General features: G+C 36.4%; 1 protein-coding gene across 3 annotated transcripts in view; it reads right to left on the minus strand.

Moving 5' to 3' along the window:
- Window positions 1-20,814, minus strand: part of MINDY2 (MINDY lysine 48 deubiquitinase 2) — a 76,507-nt gene that overhangs the window by 47,099 nt on the left and 8,594 nt on the right. For 2 of the 3 annotated variants that reach the window (XM_060095277.1, XM_060095278.1), the window contains exons 2-3: window positions 15,248-15,305; window positions 4,154-4,218 (exon numbers count right to left, since the gene is read on the minus strand). The exons of the other annotated variant lie outside the window; for it this stretch is intronic. In XM_060095277.1, the coding sequence (XP_059951260.1) occupies window positions 4,154-4,218; window positions 15,248-15,305 (123 nt within the window). The remainder of the gene's footprint in view (window positions 1-4,153; window positions 4,219-15,247; window positions 15,306-20,814) is intronic. 3 annotated transcript variants of the gene reach the window in all.

Consider the following 20,814-nt stretch of genomic DNA (forward strand, 5'->3'; position numbering starts at 1 on the left):
GACTGAACCAGACCTACCTGCTAGTGTTGGAGGGTCTCCTGCAGAGGCAGGGGGTGGCTGTGGCTTACTGTGGGGACAGGGACACTGGCAGCATAAATTCTGGGAAGTACTCCTTGGCGTGAGCCCTCCCAGAGTCTGCCATTAGCCTCACCAAAGAGCCAGGTAGGCTCCAGTGCTGGGTCGCATCAGGCCAAACAACCAACATGGAGGGAACCCAGCCTCACCCATCAGCAGACAAGCAAATTAAAGTTTTACTGAGCTCTGCCTACTAGTGCAACAGCCAGCTCTACCCACCACCAGTCCCGCCCATCAGAAAACTTGCACGAGCCTCTTAGATAGCCTCATCCACCAGAGGGCAGACAGCAGAGCAAGAAGAATTACAATTCTGCAGCCTGTGGAAGGAAAACCACATTCACAGAAAGACAGATAAAATGAAAAGGCAGAGGACTTTGTACCAGATGAAGGAACAAGATAAAACCACAGAAAAACAACTAAATGAAGTGGAGACAGGCAACCTTCCAGAAAAAGAATTCAGAATAATGATAGTGAAGATGATCCAGGACCTCGGGAAAAGAGTGGAGGCAAAGATCGAGAAGATGCAAGAAATGTTTAACAAAGGCCTAGAAGAATTAAAGAACAAACACCTAGAAAAGTTAAAGAACAAACAAACAGATGAAGAATACAATAACTGAAACGAAAAATACACTAGAAGGAATCAATAGCAGAATAACTGAGGCAGAAGAATGGATAAGTGGGCTGGAAGACAGAATGGTGGAATTCACTGCCGTGGAACAGAATAAAGAAAAAAGAATGAAAAGAAATGAAGACAGCCTAAGGGACCTCTGGGACAACATTGAATGCAACAACATTTGCATTATAGGGGTCCCAGTAGGAGAAGAGAGAGAGAAAGGATGCAAAAAAATATGTGAAGAGATTATAGTCAAAAACTTCCCTAACATGTGAAAGGAAATAGCCACCCAAGTACAGGAAGTGCATTAAGTCCCAGGCAGGATAAACCCAAGGAGAAACACGCTGACACACATAGTAATCAAATTGACAAAAATTAAAGACAAAGAAAAATTATTGAAAGCAACAAGGGAAAAAGGACAAATAACACACAAGGGAACTCCCATAAGGTTAACAGCTGATTTCTCAGCAGAAACTCCACAAGCCAGAAGGGAGTGAAACAATATATTTAAAGTGATGAAAGGGAAGAACATACAACCAACATTACTCTACCTGGCAAGGATCACATCCAGATTCAATGGAGAAATCAAAAGCTTTACAGACAAGCAAAAACTAGGAGAATTCAGCACCACCAAACCAGCTCTACAACAAATGCTAAAGGAACTTCTCTAAGTGGGAAACACAAGAGAAGAAAAGGACCTACAAAAACAAACCTCAAACAATTAAGAAAGTGGTAATAGAAGCATACATATCAATAATTACCTTAAACATGAATGGATTAAATGCTCCAACCAAAAGACACAGGCTTGCTGAATGGATACAAAAACAAGACCCACATATATGCTGTCTACAAGAGACCCACTTCAGACCTAGGGACACATACAGACTGAAAGTGAGGGGATGGAAAAAGATATTCCATGCAAATGGAAATCAAAAGAAAGCTGGAATAGCAATACTTATATCAGATAAAATAGACTTTAAAATAAGAATGTTACAAGAGACAAGGAAGGACACTACATAATGATCAAGGGATCAATCTGAGAAGAAGATATAACAATTGTAAATATATATGCACCCAACACAGGAGCACCTCAGTATGTAAGGCAACTGCTAACAGCTATAAAAGAGGAAATCGACAGTAACACAATAATAGTGGGGGACTTTTAACAGCTCACTTACACCAATGGACAGATCATCCCAACAGAAAATTAATAAAGAAACACAAGCTTTAAATGACACAATGGACCAGATAGATTTAATTGATATTTATAGGACATTCCATCCAAAAATAGCAGATTACACTTTCTTCTCAAGTGCACATGGAACATTCTCCAGGATCGATCACATTGTGGGTCACAAATCAAGCCTTGGTACATTTAAGAAAATTGAAATCATATCAAGCATCTTTTCCGACCACAATGCTATGAGATTAGAAATCAATTACAGCAAAAGAAACCATAAAAAACACAAACACATGGAGGGTAAACAATACGTTACTAAATAACTAAGAGATCACTGGAGAAATTAAAGAGGAAATCAAAAAATATCTACAGACAAATTACAATGAAAACATGACGATCCAAAACCTATGGGATGCAGCAAAAGCAGTTGGGATTGACATATATACACTAATATGTATAAAATGGATAACCAATAAGAACCAGATATATGAAAGAAATTTTTTTTTTAAAAGATGACATAAACAGATGGAGAGATATACCATGTTCTTGGACTGGAAGAATCAATATTGTTAAAATGACTATAATACCCAAAGCAATCTACAGATTCAATGCAATCCCTATCAAATCACCAATGGCATTTTTTACAGAACTAGAACAAAAAACTTAAAATTTGTATGGAGACACAAAAGACTCTGAATAGCCAAAGCAGTCTTGAGGGAAAAAAATGGAGCTGGAGGAATCAGACTCCCTGGCTTCAGACTATACTACAAAGCTACAGTAATCAAGACAATATGGTACTGGAACAAAAACAGAAATGTAGATCAATGGAACAGGATAGAAAGCCCAAAGATAAACCCACGCACCTATGGTCAACTAATCTATGACACAGCAGGCCAGGATGTACAATGGAGAAAAGACAGTCTCTTCAATAAGTGGTACTGGGAAAACTGGACGGCTACATGTAAAAGAATGAAATTAGAACACTCCCTAACACCATACACAAAAATAAACTCAAAATGGATTAAAGACCTAAATGTAAGGCCAGACACTATAAAACTCTTAGAGGAAAACATAGGAAGAACACTCTTTGACATAAATCACGGCAAGATCTTTTTTGATCCACCTCCTAGAGTAACGGAAATAAAAATAAACAGACTTATAAATAAATAATAAAACAGACTTATAAATAAAAATAATGAGACTTAAGAGCTTTGCAAAGCAAAGCAAACCACAAACAAGACAAAAAACAACCTTCAGAATGGGAGAAAATATTTGCAAACGAATCAACGGACAAAGGATTAATCTCCAAAATATATAAACAGCTCATGTAGATCAATATTAAAAAAACAAACAACCCAATCAAAAAATGGGCAGAAGACCTAAACAGACATTTTTCCAAAGAAGACATACAGATGGCCAAGAAGCACATGAAAAGCTGCTCAACATCACTAATTATTAGAGAAATGCAAATTAAAACTACAATGAGGTATCACCTCACACCAATTAGAATGGGCATCATCAGAAAATCTACAAACAACAGTTGCTGGAGAGGGTGTGGAGAAAAGGGAATCCTCTTGTACTGTTGGTGGGAATGTAAATTGATACAGCCACTATGGAGAACAGTATGGAGGTTCCTTAAAAAACTAAAAATAGAATTACCATATGACCCAGCAATCCCACTATTGGGCATATACCCAGAGAAAACCATAATTCAAAAGACACATGCACCCCAATGTTCATTGCAGCACTATTTACAATAGCCAGGTCATGGAAGCAACCTAAATGCCCATTGTCAGACGAATGGATAAAGAAGATATGGTATATATATATACAATGGAATATTACTCAGCCATAAAAAGGAACAAAATTGGGTCATTTGTAGAGACGTGGATGGATCTAGAGACTGTCATACAGAGTGAAGTAAGTCGGAAAGAGAAAAAGAAATATCGTATATTAACGCATATATGTGGAACCTATAAAAATGGTACAGATGAACTGGTTTCAAAGGCAGAAATAGAGACACAGATGTAGAGAACAAACGTATGGACACCAAGGGGGGAAAGTGGGGTGGGGGTGGGGGGGTGGTGGTGTGATGAATTGGGAGATTGGGATTGACAAATATACACTAATATGTATAAAATAGATAACTAATAAGAACCTGCTGTATAAAAAATAAATAAAATTCAAAAATTCAGAAAAAAAAGAAAAGCCACTGATAGAGACCAATGAATATGTCCGTAAGTAAAAATTAACTATCTTAATATAACAAAAATTGTATCTATTACCTGCTCATAGTTTAAACGTTGAATTTCTGAAATTTCTTTTGGCTTTGTATCAAGCATGTAATCTCCTGTAAAAAGAAATTGTAAAGTTGCCTTTTAAAAATGTTACTTTTTTTCTAAATACAAAGGTAATATATTTTAATTATAAATTGTAGCAATAGGTAACATAAAATATTGACCCCCCCCATTCAGAGAAAATCAATGTTAACTGTTAGCTAAGGTCTCACATATTTTTTTCAGTGTACATCCTATGTTTTGAACTTTCTTTTTCTTCCTCTTTGTATTTAAGCATCTTTCCATGTCACTACAATAAAGCTCTAAAAGGTTTTTACCAAGTTTCACTGCTATCAGCAAGATAACTATTACCCCAATACCTTTCCAAGAATGGGTGTCATCAGTCTTCTAAATGTTTGTCATTCTTAGAAGTAAGCAAACACTTTTTTTTGCATTTAAAAAATTGGTATCTTAGTGGTTACCAGTGAGGAGAGGGGAGAGAGAGAGGCAAGAAAGGGGTATGGAACTGAGATACAAACTACTATGTATAAAATAGATAAGCAACAAGAATATATTGTATAGCACAGGGAATTATAGCCATTATTTTGTAATAGCTTTTAATAGAGTATAATCTGTAAAAATACTGAATCACTATGCTGTACACCTGAAACTAATATAATATTGTAAAGCAACTATACTTCCCCCAAATTGATATATTTTTATACATGTATTTTCACTTGGTATCACCTTTTTAATATATAAATGACTTTTTAAAAAATAAATTTATTTACTTATTTATTTTTGGCTGCATTGGGTCTTTGTTGCTGCACGTGGGCTTTCTCTTTTTGCAATGAGCAGGGGCTACTCTTTGTTGCAGTGCACGGCCTTCTTATGGCGGTGGCTTCTCTTGTTGCAGAGCACAGGCTCTAGGCATGCAGGCTTCAGTAGTTGTGGCACACAGGCTCAGTAGTTGTGACTCACGGCCTCTAGAGTGCAGGCTTAGTTGCTCCACGGCATGTGGGATCTTCCCAGCCCAGGGCTCAAACCCATGTTCCCTGCATTGGCAGGCGGATTCTTAACCACTGTGCTACCAGGGAAGCCCCTATAAATGACTTTTAGTATATGTGATACCTTTTAAATATATGTAGCATCATTTTAATACATGCGGTAACTTTTTATCCATGTTTTGCCTTTTTAACTATGTATTAATTATATATACTTTTCTTTGAATTGCCTGCCTATACAAGTATCATTTGTTTTTTTTTACTGAACCATAAAAGCTCTTTTTCAGTTAGAGGAATTAGAACATTTCCTTTTATACATGGTAAATTTTTTTTTCCCATAATGGCTTCTGACTTTATGGTGATGTTTTTTGCCTACTTTTCACCATACAGAAATATATAATTTCAGTATAGTCAAATTCTTCTATTATAGCTTCTGGGTTTGATGGGTTTGATGTCATGTTAGAAAGATTTTCACCTCTTCAGAGTATACAAACATTCACATATACTTTCTTCATGTAATTTTATGTTTGTCTTTTTTTACGTTTAAATCTTTAATTTATCTGGAATTAATTTTGATATAAACGGTGATACATGGAACTAACTTCTCAGCCAGCCTCCCAAATCACTAAGTTGATAAATAGTTTTATTAACTTTTATTTTCAAATTCAAAATAAACTTCTAAAGACTGCATCAAGTATTCTTTTAGGGACTTCCCTGGTGGCACAGTGGTTAAGAATCCGCCTGCCAGCGCAGGGGACATGGGTTCGAGCCCTGGTCCGGGAAGATCCCACATGCCAAGGAGCAACTAAGCCTATGTGCCACAACTACTGAGCCTTCACTCTAGAGCCCGTGAGCCAAAACTACTAAGCCAATGAGCCACAACTACTGAAGCCCATGCGCTTAGAGCCTGTGCTCTGCAACAAGAGAAGCCACCACAAATGAGAAGCCCCTGCACTGCAACAAAGATTAGCCCCTGCTTGCTACAACTAGAGAAAGCTGTGCGCAGCAACGAAGACCCAACGCAGCCAAAGATAAATAAATAAATTTATTTATTTATTTATTTATTAAATAAGTTTAAAATAAGTTTTAAAAAAAGTATTCTTTTAGCCTCTCCAACTCTGATAATAAAGGAATTCCTATGAACATCAATATATATTATTATTTTTGCTTTTATTTAGAACTTTAAGATGGCAAAATCTAACTGATAACAATTTTACTCCACCATAGGTACAGGAACTCTAAATCACTAAATTAATTCATTCACAGAAATATATAAGCAAGTGTATTTAACAAATATTTTTGAATCCTTACTATACATGGCACATTGTATATTTACATGTTGAGGTTTTAATATAGCATCTAACTGAAAACTACGCTTTGAGTAAATTTTATACATTATTTATTCAAATAATTGAGAACATATTTGCTATACTTGTATCCTGTATCTCATTTGAGCTCTGTATTTATCCTGATAAAAGACTGTAGTGTATGCTTTCCTACAACTTTAATAGGGTCAGGATGCAGAACATTATATAATTCAATACTAAATGACCCTAGATGTGCTATCATAGATTAAAGCTTAGGTGCTAAGAATAGAATAATTATTGGGAAAGACTCAGATAAGCAACTCCTCTTTTCCTGAGGTCAGAAAAGATCTTCAGACAAGAGAAGAATGGCCTGACTAAGGGAGGCAGCCTCTTTGATGGACCTCAATGAGCCCTATAGCCTGGCATTCATATCTTTGTATAATCACCTTCCCTTGAGTGTGCATTGGATTCACTTCTAGTGAATCAAATACAATAGAATTAATGAAATGTCACTTACAAAATTATAAAAGAAAATATTGTGTCGTTTGTCATGGTGCTTTCTCATTTGCTCACTCTGAGGAATGCCACCTGCCATGTTCTGAGCTGCCTTTTGGAGACGCCCATGGCAAGGAATTGAAGGAAGCCTCTAGAGAGAGAGCCACAGAGAGCCACAGTCAATGAGGAACTGAGAACCTCAGTCCAACAACCTGTGAGGAACTGAATCCTGCCAACAACCAAGTGAGTAAGCTTGGAAGCAGATCTTCCTCGGTTGGGCCTGGAGATAAGACTGCAGCCCCAACTGACACACTGACTGCAACCTCATGAGAGACCTTAAGCCAGAGTCACTTAGCCACACCCAGATTCCTGGCCTACAGATACTGTGTGATAATAAACGTTCATTGTTCTAAGTGACTAAATTTTGGGGTGATATGAAGCAATAGACATCTGTATTTTTAGGAAAGTTTGTAATAGAGAATTAGATATTTTTAAAAGACTGATTTGGAGTTTTTAAGGGAGCATCTTTCAGTTGTAGATATCTAAATAAATCATCTCTTAAGAATTCTGTCTAGCTTATCTAACTTTTATAACAAAATTGGTCAACAATACTACTTCAATCAAAAATATTTATTGAGGGACTTCCCTGGTGGTCCAGTGGTTAAGAATCTGCCTTCCAGTGAAGGGGATGCAGGTTCAATCCCTGGTCAGCGAACTAAGATCCCGCACAACTAAAACCACACGCCGCGACTGCTGAGCCCGCACACTCTAGAGTCCGCGTGCCACAACTAGAGAGCACACATGCTGCAACTACTGAGCCCATGGGCTCTGGAGCCCGCGGGCCACAACTGGAGAGCTCACACGCTGCCAACTACTGAGCCTGCATGCCCTGGAGCCTGTGCGCCACAGTGAAGAGCCCGTGCGCTGCAAAAAAAGATCCCACATGCTGCAACGAAGATCCTGCGTGCTGCAACTAAGACCTGATGCAGCCAAATAAATAAATAAATAAAAACATTTGGAAAAAAACAGTATTTATTGAAAGTCTATTCCGTGTTTAGCAACAGGTTAACGTGTTTGGAAATGAGCGTTTCCCTTAAAAAACTAATAATTTGGTTGGGCAAAGAACATACAGGAAACAGAATAAAATAACAATAAGGTATAATAGAGTGTAAAATGTAATAAAGGCCTTAAGTACCAAGTGATTTTGAAAAGAAATATTGATAAAGCCTGTAGCACTTAGAAATATCCTTTGTAGGGGGTAGTATCTAAAGCAGATTCAGAAAAATTGGCAGAACTTGCCAAGGCAGTGAGAGGAAAAAGCATTCTTTGAGGGAGAAAGAATGATGGGAAAAGCAAATATAAGAAACATCTTGCTATATGGGCAGTTTATAAGGAGGTTTATACATAAGGTTTATGTTGCAGAGTGGTGGGAAATATGGCTGGATGGGTAACCTTGATCAGATTATAGAAAATCATAAATAATACATCAGTAAGTTTGGCTGCTTGTGAAAGATCATAAGGGAATCTTTCTGTTTTTAAGTAGACAAGTGAAGGATGAAATTGGTGCTTTAAGAAGATAACACTGATATGTAGGCTAATTTGGAGAGTAGAGGAAACAAAAGAGCTTGAAATAAATCACGTTCCGAAGTACCAGTATACAGAGAGAGGAAAGAATTTCAAAGAAAGAATCCATAAGACTTGGCTATTAATGGGGTATTTCAGACAAACAGAAATTAAGAAACAAAAGCCTGACAGCCACATTAGGCCAAAAAAGGAAGAGAGGGTTTGGCAGTAGGTAGTAGGTAACTTATCCCAGGTGAGCATTTGGAAAAGAAGAGACACAGTCAACTGTGGGCAAAATTGAAATGCTTCAACATTGACCTCCTTTTGTAGGATTTATGTTCAAAACATAAAATAAATTAACTTTTAAAAAGTCAGACAGCACCATCATCCTAACAACTATTTTCCTTACTATAATACGATGCTAGTCTCACCATCATACAAACTGTCTTGGATGGTTGAAACCTTAGTGTATATTCTAGTTTGTGTTGTGCTTTTTTACCTCATCTTCCTAACCATTTTCTGCCTTCCACCTACACTTCTTCCCCACTTTATTAGACCTCCTAGCACTTACTAGGAGCTTTCATGTTGCTTTCTTGAGGCCAAAGCCCTCCAACAAGCCATGTCCATGTTTGGCCCTGCTCTAATACTCCAGTAACAGAAATTTCCAAATTAAAATTCCCTCCTCCTCTAAACTTTGACAATCAAAATTCCCATTCCCGTGGCTCCTCAGCTAGGTACTAGGAAAACCTTTAATGGTTTCTTTACAATCTTTCTACTAGTGTTTGCTTATTAATGAAAAAGTATCTCTGGTTCCCCCAGAGAACTGGAGTAATCTCAAGAGAACAAAATCCAAATAGCTTAGAAAATTAAACAATTTGTTTTGGCAGGATTGGCTTTAAATAAAGTTTACTTTTGGTGAGGCAGGGTTTTCAGAATCTCTCTCCTCACATTATTCTTGCTCACTTCTCTCCCACCTCCCATTAGGATCATATTACTTTCATGCTGTCCCTGTAGATGAGTCTCCTCGCCCAGGACTTCCAAACCTCTTTAGCTACCCTAGATCTAAATATTACTTCGTCAGTTTTTCTTTTTCCCTATAATTTAAAAAATTCTCTACTCTATGTCCTGCTTCCTCAGGAATTTTTAAAATCTAACAGTTAGATAAATTTAAGATACCAAGATGCACTAATTATTTTCTTTCCAAGAAAAATACCATGTTAACATTTTCTTAGTACATTTATGCAGCCACGTTGACTGTATTGTTGACACCTCCAAATAACTTGTCCACAGTACATAATCAGTAAATATTTGCTGGATAAGAAAAAGAAAAAAAAAAAAAAGGAAGAGACAAGTAGTAGGAATTTAAAATACTCTATCAAAAACACGAGTGGTAGAAAGGGAGAAGGGATATACTTTTGAGAATACTAGCCTTTCAGCATTTAAAAATCATATTAGAAGGTGCCTAGATGGAGAGAACACATAATTTAATCTTTCTGAGCTTTGGTTACCTCATCTGTAAAATGAAGAGGTATTATAATTTACGATGCTTTTATTTCCACTCCAATCTTACCCTTTTATACTATTAGTACCTCCATTCATATGCCCTCTGCCTCTGCTCATGGGTCTCTGCCATTACAAATGCATTCTTTAGCTATGGGAACTAACAGCAAAAGAGCTCATTTTGTCTCAGAAGGTAGAATAGAAAAAGGCAAGTAGAGTGATGGTAATAACTAGCAGGCAAGAGGTTAGGTAAATGGCCTCGGTCTATGACAGCACAGAGAGCAGAGCCAGGATGACATAAGAAGCTGTGGAGTGGCAGCACAGTTTAAGGTTAGCACTGTCCAACAGAAATACAATGCAAGCCACAAATGCAAGACCATATGTAACTTTAAATTTTTAGCAGCCACATTAAAAAAAGTAAAAAGAAAGAAGTAAAATTAATTTTAATAATATAGTTTATTTAGCCCAGTATATTAAACGTCGCCCCTGCTGAACCCCCCCGCCCCGCCCACCGTGGAAAAACTGTCTTCTACAAAACCAGTCCCTAGTGCCAAAAAGTTTGGGGACCACTGCTCTAACCCACGCATTTCAGCAGGGGCGATGTTACCACCAAGGGGGCAAAAACTGATTCTTGGAGGGTAGGGACAAAAGTATCTTAGATATTATAATGGTTTGTGGCCTTCAAAGGGCCATAGAACATGAAGAGACATACAGTGTATCTGTGGTATTAAAATTTCCTGGAGTGAGTGATTAGGGCAAAGATGTCTACAAAGGCTCCTTACGGGGGCAATACTGAAAAAAAGGTGGAGAAACACTGCTCTACCCAATCCCTGCATGCTGGGAAACTTTAGGAGATGATCCTGGACCCACGTCTCTTCTCTCTTTATACTTTCTCTCTTAATGATCTCATCAATTTCCACAGATTTAAATACAATTTTTATACTAACGACTCCTAAATTCCTATCTTGAATTTCAGTGTCCTCTGGAACTCATGGTCTCTCAAATCTTTTAAGTATTTTCTTTTCTTAATGTTTCCTTCATCTTCTACCTAAATGAAATTTGGCTCTGCCTTGATGACACTGCAGCCCTCTCAAGAGATGTCTTTTCTCTCTCATACTTCTTTACCGGTGAGCCTGGAGGTGGATCTACTTGCTCCTTAGGGTCATTCTTTCTCTCCCTCCTCCCTAAAACTCCTCAGTTTTAAAACTCATGCTATCATATAATACTACCCATTATCCACCCCCCTGGTTATAGTTCTCTACCAACTTTCAGGTCAATCTGCCTCGTTCCTAGCTCACTATCTCTCTATGACACAAATCCTGCCATAATTTTTGATAATTTCAATACTCATAGAGATGACCCATCTAATACCCTGGACTTTCTGTTCCTTGACCTCTTTTCCAACAAAAATCTTATATTCCACCTTATCTCAGAAACTCCTTCCCTATGATCATACAGCTTTGTTATTACCAGGCTCCAAAAATTCTTCAGCTGTATCAGGGCCTACAATCCACTAAATCCCATCACATTTTTCTTCAACATATTTATATCCTCATTTCCTCGTTATGCAACTTAAATATTATAGCTCATCATTATAACCACTCTCTACACATACCTTCAATTTCCTAGACTCTTTCTTCAACATACTCACTTGGCAAAAACCCAGCTCTGGTTAAATCCTGCTCCTCCACTATTCAGGCCTATACTCATGCAGCTGAGTGTGACTGAAGAAATCATACCACCAATGTTGGCTGGTCTCACTAACCCCAGTGGTAATGCCCAGGAATCATACTTCATCTCCCCATTCACCTCCAACTTGCCTAGGCAACAATTTTATACCTTCCTTCTCATCTTCAACAACTCCTCCTTCATATTCACTCTCAGCTGATGACCTGGTTTCCCATTTCACTGAGAAAATAGAAGCATTCAAAAGACCTTCTATAAGTTACCACACCCACATCTGTCCACCTACCTGCATCTATTTTTAATACATTCTATCTTCCCTCCTATTGCTAAGGATAAAGTATCTGTACTGCCTAAGACTAATACTTCTATTTGTCTAAAATACTCTTTTCAATTCCTTTCCTTCAATTTTCTCTTTTTAAAAACAGCTTTATAGAAATGTAATTCACATACCATATAATTAACCCATTTAAAGTGTACAATTCAATGTTTTTAAAGTATATTAATAGGATTGTGAAATTATCATCATGATCTAATTTTAGAACGTTTTGGTCTCCCCTTAAAGAAACTCTATACCCATTAGCAGTCAATCTCTATTTCCCCCCTATATTCCCGAGTCCTAAGCAACCACTAATCTACTTTCTGTCTCTAAATTTGCCTATTCTGGACATTTGATATAAATGGAATCATATAATAAATGGTATTTTGTGACTTAGCTTCTCTGACTTAGCATAATATCTTTAAGGTTTATCCATATTACAGCATGTATCAATACATTCCTTTTTATGGCTGAATAATGTTTCACTATATGGATATACCACAGTTTGTTTATCCAGTCATCAGTTTATGGCTATCTGGGTTGTTTCCACTTTTAGGCTATTATTAATAATGCTGCTATGAACATTCCTGTACAAGTTTTTGTGTGAACATGTATTTTTACTTCTCTTGGGTAAAGTTGTAGGATCATAGGTAATTCTATATTTAGCTTTCTAAGGAGCTGACAAACTGTTTTCCACAGTAGCTTCATTATGTTACATTCCTACTGGCTATGTACAATATATAAGGGCTTCTAATTTTCCCCTGTGCCCACTCCAGTCAGGTTTTTATCCTGTGGACTCGCTGAAGTTACCAATTACCTCCTTATGGCTCAATGAACGGTCAATTTTCAGTCTTCATCCTGCATGGCCTATTAGCTGCATTTGATTCAACTAATCTCTAATTCTTCACTGAAACTCTTCATTTAGATTCTAGGAAATTAGTCTTTGGTTTTTCTTCTACACAGCTGAGCTTCTACCCATTCTTCCTCTTCCTCAGCTTCTAATCACTGGCAGGTCCAAGATTCAGTCCACTGATCTCTTCCCTTCTCTATCTACATTCATATTATTTGTGACTCAGTCTAACTGTCATTTATATATGTTGTCTGTTCCCAAATGTGTATTTACAGGCTAGATCTATGCTGTCCAATACAATAACTAGAAGTGACATGTGGCTATATAAATTTAAATTTAATTAATTAATAAAATTTAATTTAATTTAAATTTAATTTAATATTCAGTTCCTCAGTCACATCAGCTATATTTTAAGATATCAAGAGCCACATGTGCCTAGTGGCTATGAAACTGGACAGCACAGATATAGAACGTTTCCATTGACACAGAAAGTTTTACTGTACAGCACTGATTGAGATCTCCTCTAGACTCTACATTTATATATCACACTGCCTCCCTGATACCTCCACTTGAATGCCAATAAACATTCCAAAACCAAAATCCTGATATTCCTCCCTAAACATGTTCCTTCCATTTTTTCCTGTTTCAGTTGATATTAACTCTGTCCTTCCAGTTGTTCAAACCAAAAATCATGGGGTAACCCTTGACTTCACTCTCACTCCACATTCAACTGATGGGCAAATTCTGTCAGCTCTATATTCAGAATTTGACCATATTTTATAATCTCCACTTCTACTACCCTGCTTGAAGCCACCACCATCTTTTGCCAGTTTTAACAGCTTGCTAACCAATCTCTCTGCTTCTGTCTTTACACCACTAAGTTCTATTTTCAACATAACAGCCAGAGAATTCTTGTTAAACTCAAAGTCAGATCATCAGTCCTCTGTTCAAAATCCTTTAATGGCTTCCCAATCACCCACAGCGAAAGTCAAAGTTGCTATAATAGCCTAGGGTTCTGTATGATATGATCCCATTACCTCTAATCTCATCTCCTAATACTTCCCCTTTGCACAGTCCTTGGCAGTCATACTGGCTGTTCATCAAAAGCACTAAGCATATTTCAGCCTTTTCCATGAAATACAATTTAGAAATCACAAAGTTTAAGAATCACCAAGCTAGAGTAAAAGAGGTTTAAATAGAAATTCTATTTTCAGACATCTAGATATTGAAAGTAATCTACACTTAACTATGAGGCTCCCTAGCCAGTGAGCAGGATTAAATGACATTAATTACATAAAGAAAAAGGTCTTCCAGGGCTTCCCTGGTGGCGCAGTGGTTGAGAGTCTGCCTGCCGAGGCAGGGGATGCGGGTTCGTGCCCCAGTCCGGGAAGATCCCACATGCCGCGGAGCAGCTGGGCCCGTGAGCCATGGCCACTGAGCCTGCGCGTCCGGAGCTTGTGCTCCACAACGGGAGAGGCCACAACAGTGAGAGGCCTGCGTACCGCAAAAAAAAAAAAAAAGAAAAAGGTCTTCCAAAAGCTCTAATCTCAATTACTTCACTAAACCTATACCTCACACACACACAAAAAAAAATCAGTTAGCTAGTTGTCTGGAATGGCATTAATAAACTAATCAGCTAATAAGATTTTTTAAAATAAAAATTTAATTATTAAACAGCTGTAAGAATATGGATTAAGATTTCCGATTTGGTAATAGTATAAATATATAAATTCTTATTTGCTAAATTATAAAAGACCGCAGGGTGATATACAACAAACTGCTCTGTAAACAAGTTCTACTCAATGCAACTGGTCTGCAAACTGTGTATTATGGTCTGTTTTGAAATAAGAATCTTGCATAAGAATGCAATTCAGTACACTGCTTCCTTCATCAAGAAAAATTGTCTATCAAAAAATTTCAGATGGACTAAAATGTTTTACACTCTAGTATAAGCCTCTATTTCACTGCAGACTGGTAACTAACATTTTATAGACTGACAGAGGTCCATGAATCATATTTTGGGTAGCACTGCTCTAAATCACCTCCTGGGATTTAATTCAAGTCTACTCAATATTTTAAAACACTACCTACATTCAATGTTAGAGTTTTTGTGCCATTTCCCAATCTGTAGTTTATTGGAATTAATATGTACCTTGTTTTCTAGATGTCACTAGTCTCTTTATTTATATTAAAGAATTTTAATGCTGGTCAGAAAGAAGGCATCCAATAACAGAAACATACTGATAAAATTTTTTAATTAAGAGATTAAAAATTATAACTTAAAAATAGCCTCAAAAAGGTGAAATTTGGTAATATATTAGCTTTGAAAACTTTGGTTTATTTTGAAAGAGATATAAAAATCATTCACTTTTCAACACTAACCTAAATATTCCATCAGCTGTTCAGCAGTTATGATTTCCATCATCGGTGGAAGTTTCACCTGAAAAACAAAGTATTTTTCTATAAAATCAAATGTTTTAGATAATTAAAGTGTTTCTTCAGTCAGAAACACAAGTATGTATGTGTATTATATGTATCCACTATATGTATACAACACTCACATTTAAAAATCTTTGTAACTAATCTTTAATACAACAAAGCCAATCCTATCACCATAAAATTTACAGGGTGATACCAGATCTCAGAGAGTCAATGAGAAATCTATTTTCAAAGCCAAGTGCTATGCCTTTTGTCACCCATCCTGATTGTCATTATGCACCTGCAACAGTGTCCTGCATGATAGAAAATACAGTTTAAGGGCAGGAAGAGGCACCGAACATGTTTTGACAGGTCACCCATGCAGCAGTTTTACTGAAGACAGGCTTAACACAGGTCAATATTCCATTACTTCAGTCTACCTGGGCCATTTTTTTTTTGTTGAGTAGCTAAAATGAATACAGTATAAAGGATGGTCATAAACTGAAGGATTCATACTATATGAGTCAACCTGTAAAATTTAAAAACAGGCAAAATTAAACTTTACTGTTTAGAGCTGTACATGTATAAAGAAAAGAAAATGGATACTATAAAAATTAGGAATGTGGTTAACCCTAGGGATAAGAGAAGGAGTTATAGTTGTAACAGGACATGTAAGAGACCTCTGGGGTGCTGGCAATGCTCTATATCTTGACTTGCATGGTAGTTCCACTGTTTGCTTTATGATAACTTGTTAAACTGGACATCTCTGTTTTCTGCACTTTTCTGTATGCGCTATATGTCACAATAAAATGGTTAAAAGTAGATATATATGTTATAGTCATATTTAAGTTTCAAAAGTTATGTCAGCTGCAACACAGTCTAAATGAATTTTTCAAATGAATTATCAGATGAATTACATAGATATTACAGCCAATGATTGAAATATTTTAGCTGACTTATTGAAAAGCATACTCCTTGGTATATTCATGGAAGAAAAATAAGTACTGTAGGATGCAAACTCGAACAAAATAATTAATAATGACAGAATAGCAGCATAATTAAAAATTCCTCAGGAATTACTATTTCAGGATCATTTAAATGAGCAATTTCTCCAACAAGTGTTGAAGAAGGTACTCTGGATCTTTATGTTACCAAATGTAGTAACAGTATGTCACAATTTTTTGTTTGTTTTAATCAATGAATAAAGTAAGTGCTAAAAAAGATCCCTGTAAAACAGAACAGTTTTAGACCCTCTGAAAGCATACATGACAGTTGGTACTTATGAGTTAGTCATCCAGTGGCTTTATCACTCAGTGAAAACCAAGAGTTGCCATGGAAGTTTTGATCATTACTTGTTTCTAAATTATTCTTATTTTCTAGGACACTTCTTAAAATTGTAATAGACTTTTTTTCTTTTTTTTTTGGCTGTGCTGCATGGCATGCGGGATCTCAGTTCCCCGACCAGGGATCGAATCCACGCCCCCTGCAGTGGAAGCGCAGAGTCTTAACAACTGGACCACCAGGGAAGTCCCAGAAATTGTAATAGACTTTTTTTTGGAAGCAGTTTTAGGTTTACAGAAAAATTCAGCAGAAAGTACAGAGAGTTCCCATAAAGAGTATATTTTTCAAATTGAAACTCATTGGCAAATTATAGTCCCCTGCTTGTTTTTCTAAATAAAGTTGTATTGGGTGTCATTCTCATTTGTTTATGTACTGTCTTTGGCTGCTTTTGCACTATAATAACAGAGTTGAATCTTTGCAACAGAGACAATATGGCCTACAAAGCCTAAAATATTTACTATCTGGTCCTTTACAGGAAAAGTATGTTGAACCCTGCTTTAGATGATTTTAACTGCTTTTAGATAATATTTTATCAAGGTGTTTCAATATCACTTTGAAGGTCTGATATTTAAACCAGTAGTTTATATACACTGTGGATATTTACATTCTGAATAAATGTCAGACCACTCTGAAAGTCCAATTTTCACCTAACAAGCTTCTTAAATGAGACCTATATATTCTTTTATTCCAGACAAATTCAGTGCAGAAATATATTCACCAGAAAATCCCATAAACAAATAGCTTATCCTCTTTTGGTCAATGTAGTAATCCCACTCTAAAATTGTCAATAAGAAACCAAGGCACTAACAAGTATATGTATTTGGGAAATACATTCTAAAATCCTAGATTTCTACAAATAGATGATTTCAGGGTTTAGTCTTGAAATTCCCAAATAATAACAACTGCCTCTCATGTCTTGCTTCAAACATTTGAAATAGGAAATGACAACCTTTATAGAGATTTTAGAAGTGGGACAACAAATACGCAAATATTTTAACTATTCCCAAGCATACTGAGTGGTATATTCATTTCCCGAATCTTAGCCAACAAAATATTCTGGATGTTCACTAAAGCTAGGGACAAAAGAGTATAATAGTGAAGAAATGTCTGCCTCCCTCCCACTAATACTTTGGAGCCATCAACAGATCTTAGTTTTTTTAACCACAAAATGACCTTCCTGGATGCTTGCTTCTCTTTTTGCTTCCCTCTACCACCATCACCACAAAAGCAAATTGCTGAAGATTTTGTTAATGATCCTAAGACTTTCTTTCCTTTGTCTCTTTAGAGTCTGTTAAAGAAAAAACAGGTTATGGGAAAGCTAGCTAACGATACAGAATTTAAAATTGTGGCATTCTGTCTGATTCTCTAAATTTTCAATCTTATGATGAAAAACAGACAAACAAATGAAGTATGACCTAGGTTCTCAGATGGTCCTCTTTTAGTAATAATCTATAACATATTGTTTACAAGTAAATTAATGTATTCAAGGACACCTGGAAGGTACTCTAAGTAGTTTAAATATTCTTCGTAAAATTTGAGCAAAACCTCTTAGTACATATTCACACACAGTTTCAAATTAATAGAGTCCAAATAAAATGAAGCTTTTATCATCTAGGAAAATAAATTATGTACTATCTTATAAATATTTTATTATTCTAACTAGATTTCTATTAAAATTAATATTTAAATAAAATATTTAATATTAAACATTTAAATTAACAAAAGAATATTTAAGTTAACAAAAGGAAATAGCTACTACAACTCCAAATATTCAACTATAGGATAAAGCATCATTAATTAAGCCCAATTATTCTGTAATTCTTAGTCATTCGAAGAGTGAAGTGTACTTGAGAATAGACTCAAGAGAGACCAAAAATAAAAATAACAAAACCTGCTTAAAATGTTAATATCCTGAAGAGAAATGTAAAACATCTCAAAAGTGATATGCCAAGATTTTGATACCTATAATTTTGATATAGGGGAGAGGGGGGAGAGAAATGCAGGGGACCCAGTAATAACAAAGAAATAAGGAACAGTTTATATAGCTAATGGTAAGTGTGAAAACGACCAGCCAAAGAATATTGTTAAATGTTTAATTAGAATACCAATTAATAAGTACTCAAGAAACACAGTTTGGGGCTTCCCTGGTGGCGCAGTGGTTAAGAATCCACCTGCCAATGCAGGGAACACGGGTTTGAGCCCTGGTCCGGGAAGATCCCACATGCTGCGGAGCAACTAAGCCCGTGCACCAGAACTACTGAGCCTGTGCTCTGAAGCCTGCGTGTCACAACTACTGAAGCCAGCATGCCCTAGAGCCTGTGCTCTGCAACAATCAATCAATGTGATACACCACATTAACAAACTGACAAAAAAATCATATGATCATCTCAATAGATGCAAAAAAAGCTTTTGATAAAATTCAACATCGATTTATGATAAAAACTCTCAACGAAGTGGGCATAGAGGAAACATACCTCACCATAATAAAGACCATTTATGACAGGGCCACAGCTAACATCATACTCAATGGTGAAAAGCATTTCACCATTTCCTCTCAGATCAGGAACAAGACAAGGATGCTCAACCACTTTTTTTTTTTTTTTTTTTTTTTTTTGGCCACCCAGTGTGGCTTGTAGGATCTTAGTTCCTGGACCAGGGATTGAACCTGTGCCCCCTGCAGTGGAAGTGCGGATTCCTAACCCCTGGATCACCAGGGAATTCCCATTACCACTTTTAATCAACATAGTATTGGAAGTCCTAACCACAGCAACCAGACAAGAAAAAGAAATAAAAGGAATCCAAACTGGAAAAGAAGTAAAACTGTCACTATTTGCAGATGACATGCTATACATAGAAAATCCTAAAGACACCACCAAAAAGCTACCAGAACTCATCAATGAATTTGGTAAAACTCCAGGATACAAAATTAATATACAGACTTCTAAAAACAGCAACACTTTCTTACAATGAAATATTATATAAAACATTATCTGAAATATATGTATATATATGTGTGTGCGTGTGTATTTTTTTTTTTGGCTGTGCTGCACAGCATGTGGGATCTTAGTTCCCCAGCCAGGGATCAAACCCGTGCCCCCTGCAGTGGAAGCACAGAGTCTTAACCACTGGACCTCCAAGGAAGTCCCGTGAAATATATTTTAAATGAAGAACTGACAGAACTTTGTGACCAGTGAAAAGTGGAGGATGATGGGAAAAGAAAAATTGAAGTTGACTCTAAGGCTCAGGGAACTCTAAAACTTAAGATCGATACATTTAATAAAAATAAGACATTTGGTAAGGGAAGGTAAGTTTGTAGAAGAAAATGATGTCTGCTTCATAACTGTGAAATTTAGTTGGACATTCAAACAGAAAGTTGAGTTAGAACTCAGGAGACAAAATTTTTTTTTTAACTATTTATTTATTTAGTTAGTTAGTTGCACCAGGCAGGCTCCTTAGTTGTGACATGCATGTGGGATCTAGTTCCCTGACCAGAGATCGAACCTGGGCCTCCTGTATTGGGAGCATGGAGTCTTAACCACTGTGCCACCAGGGAAGTCCCAGGAGACAAATATTTTTAATTTGTCCATGAATTATTTGATTCCTATGCTGTAGTCTGTTTTTGCACTACTTATGGTAAAAAGGATCACTAAATAATACAATTTCTTGGGAATTCCCTGGTGGTCCAATGGTTAGGGCTCCGCACTTCCACTGCAGGGGGTGTGGGTTCAGTCCCTGGTTGGGGAACTAAGATCCTGCAAGCAGCACAGCGCGCCCAAAAAAAAAAAAAAATTTCTTCTCAGTTCAAGTTTCACTGATTGTGAATATGCAGCAAATCATATAGTATGCGTAATTTTTTTAAGTTGAAATTGTAAAGAAATTATATTATAAGTATTATTAATGGGAATCAAAGAGACGAAATGCAGCTTTTTTCAAAATAAGGGCTAAAAAACTTAAGGATCCTTTCAACATGCCTTTAATTCTGGCTCCAGCAAATAAACATGTATTATAAGCTATTATACATCATGTTTTATATTCTAATTTCTTATAGGTAATATTCATGTATTATTAAGAATAATTACTGTAATTAAAAATACTAAAAATATAACTTTCTACATGCCATCAGTATTTCAAATCAGGAAAATTTAATAAGAGACAACTTTCAACTTCGGCCAATCTGAAACACTTTTACC

This window comes from Mesoplodon densirostris, chromosome 4 (genome assembly GCF_025265405.1).
Source record: "Mesoplodon densirostris isolate mMesDen1 chromosome 4, mMesDen1 primary haplotype, whole genome shotgun sequence".
Lineage (NCBI taxonomy): Eukaryota > Metazoa > Chordata > Mammalia > Artiodactyla > Ziphiidae > Mesoplodon > Mesoplodon densirostris.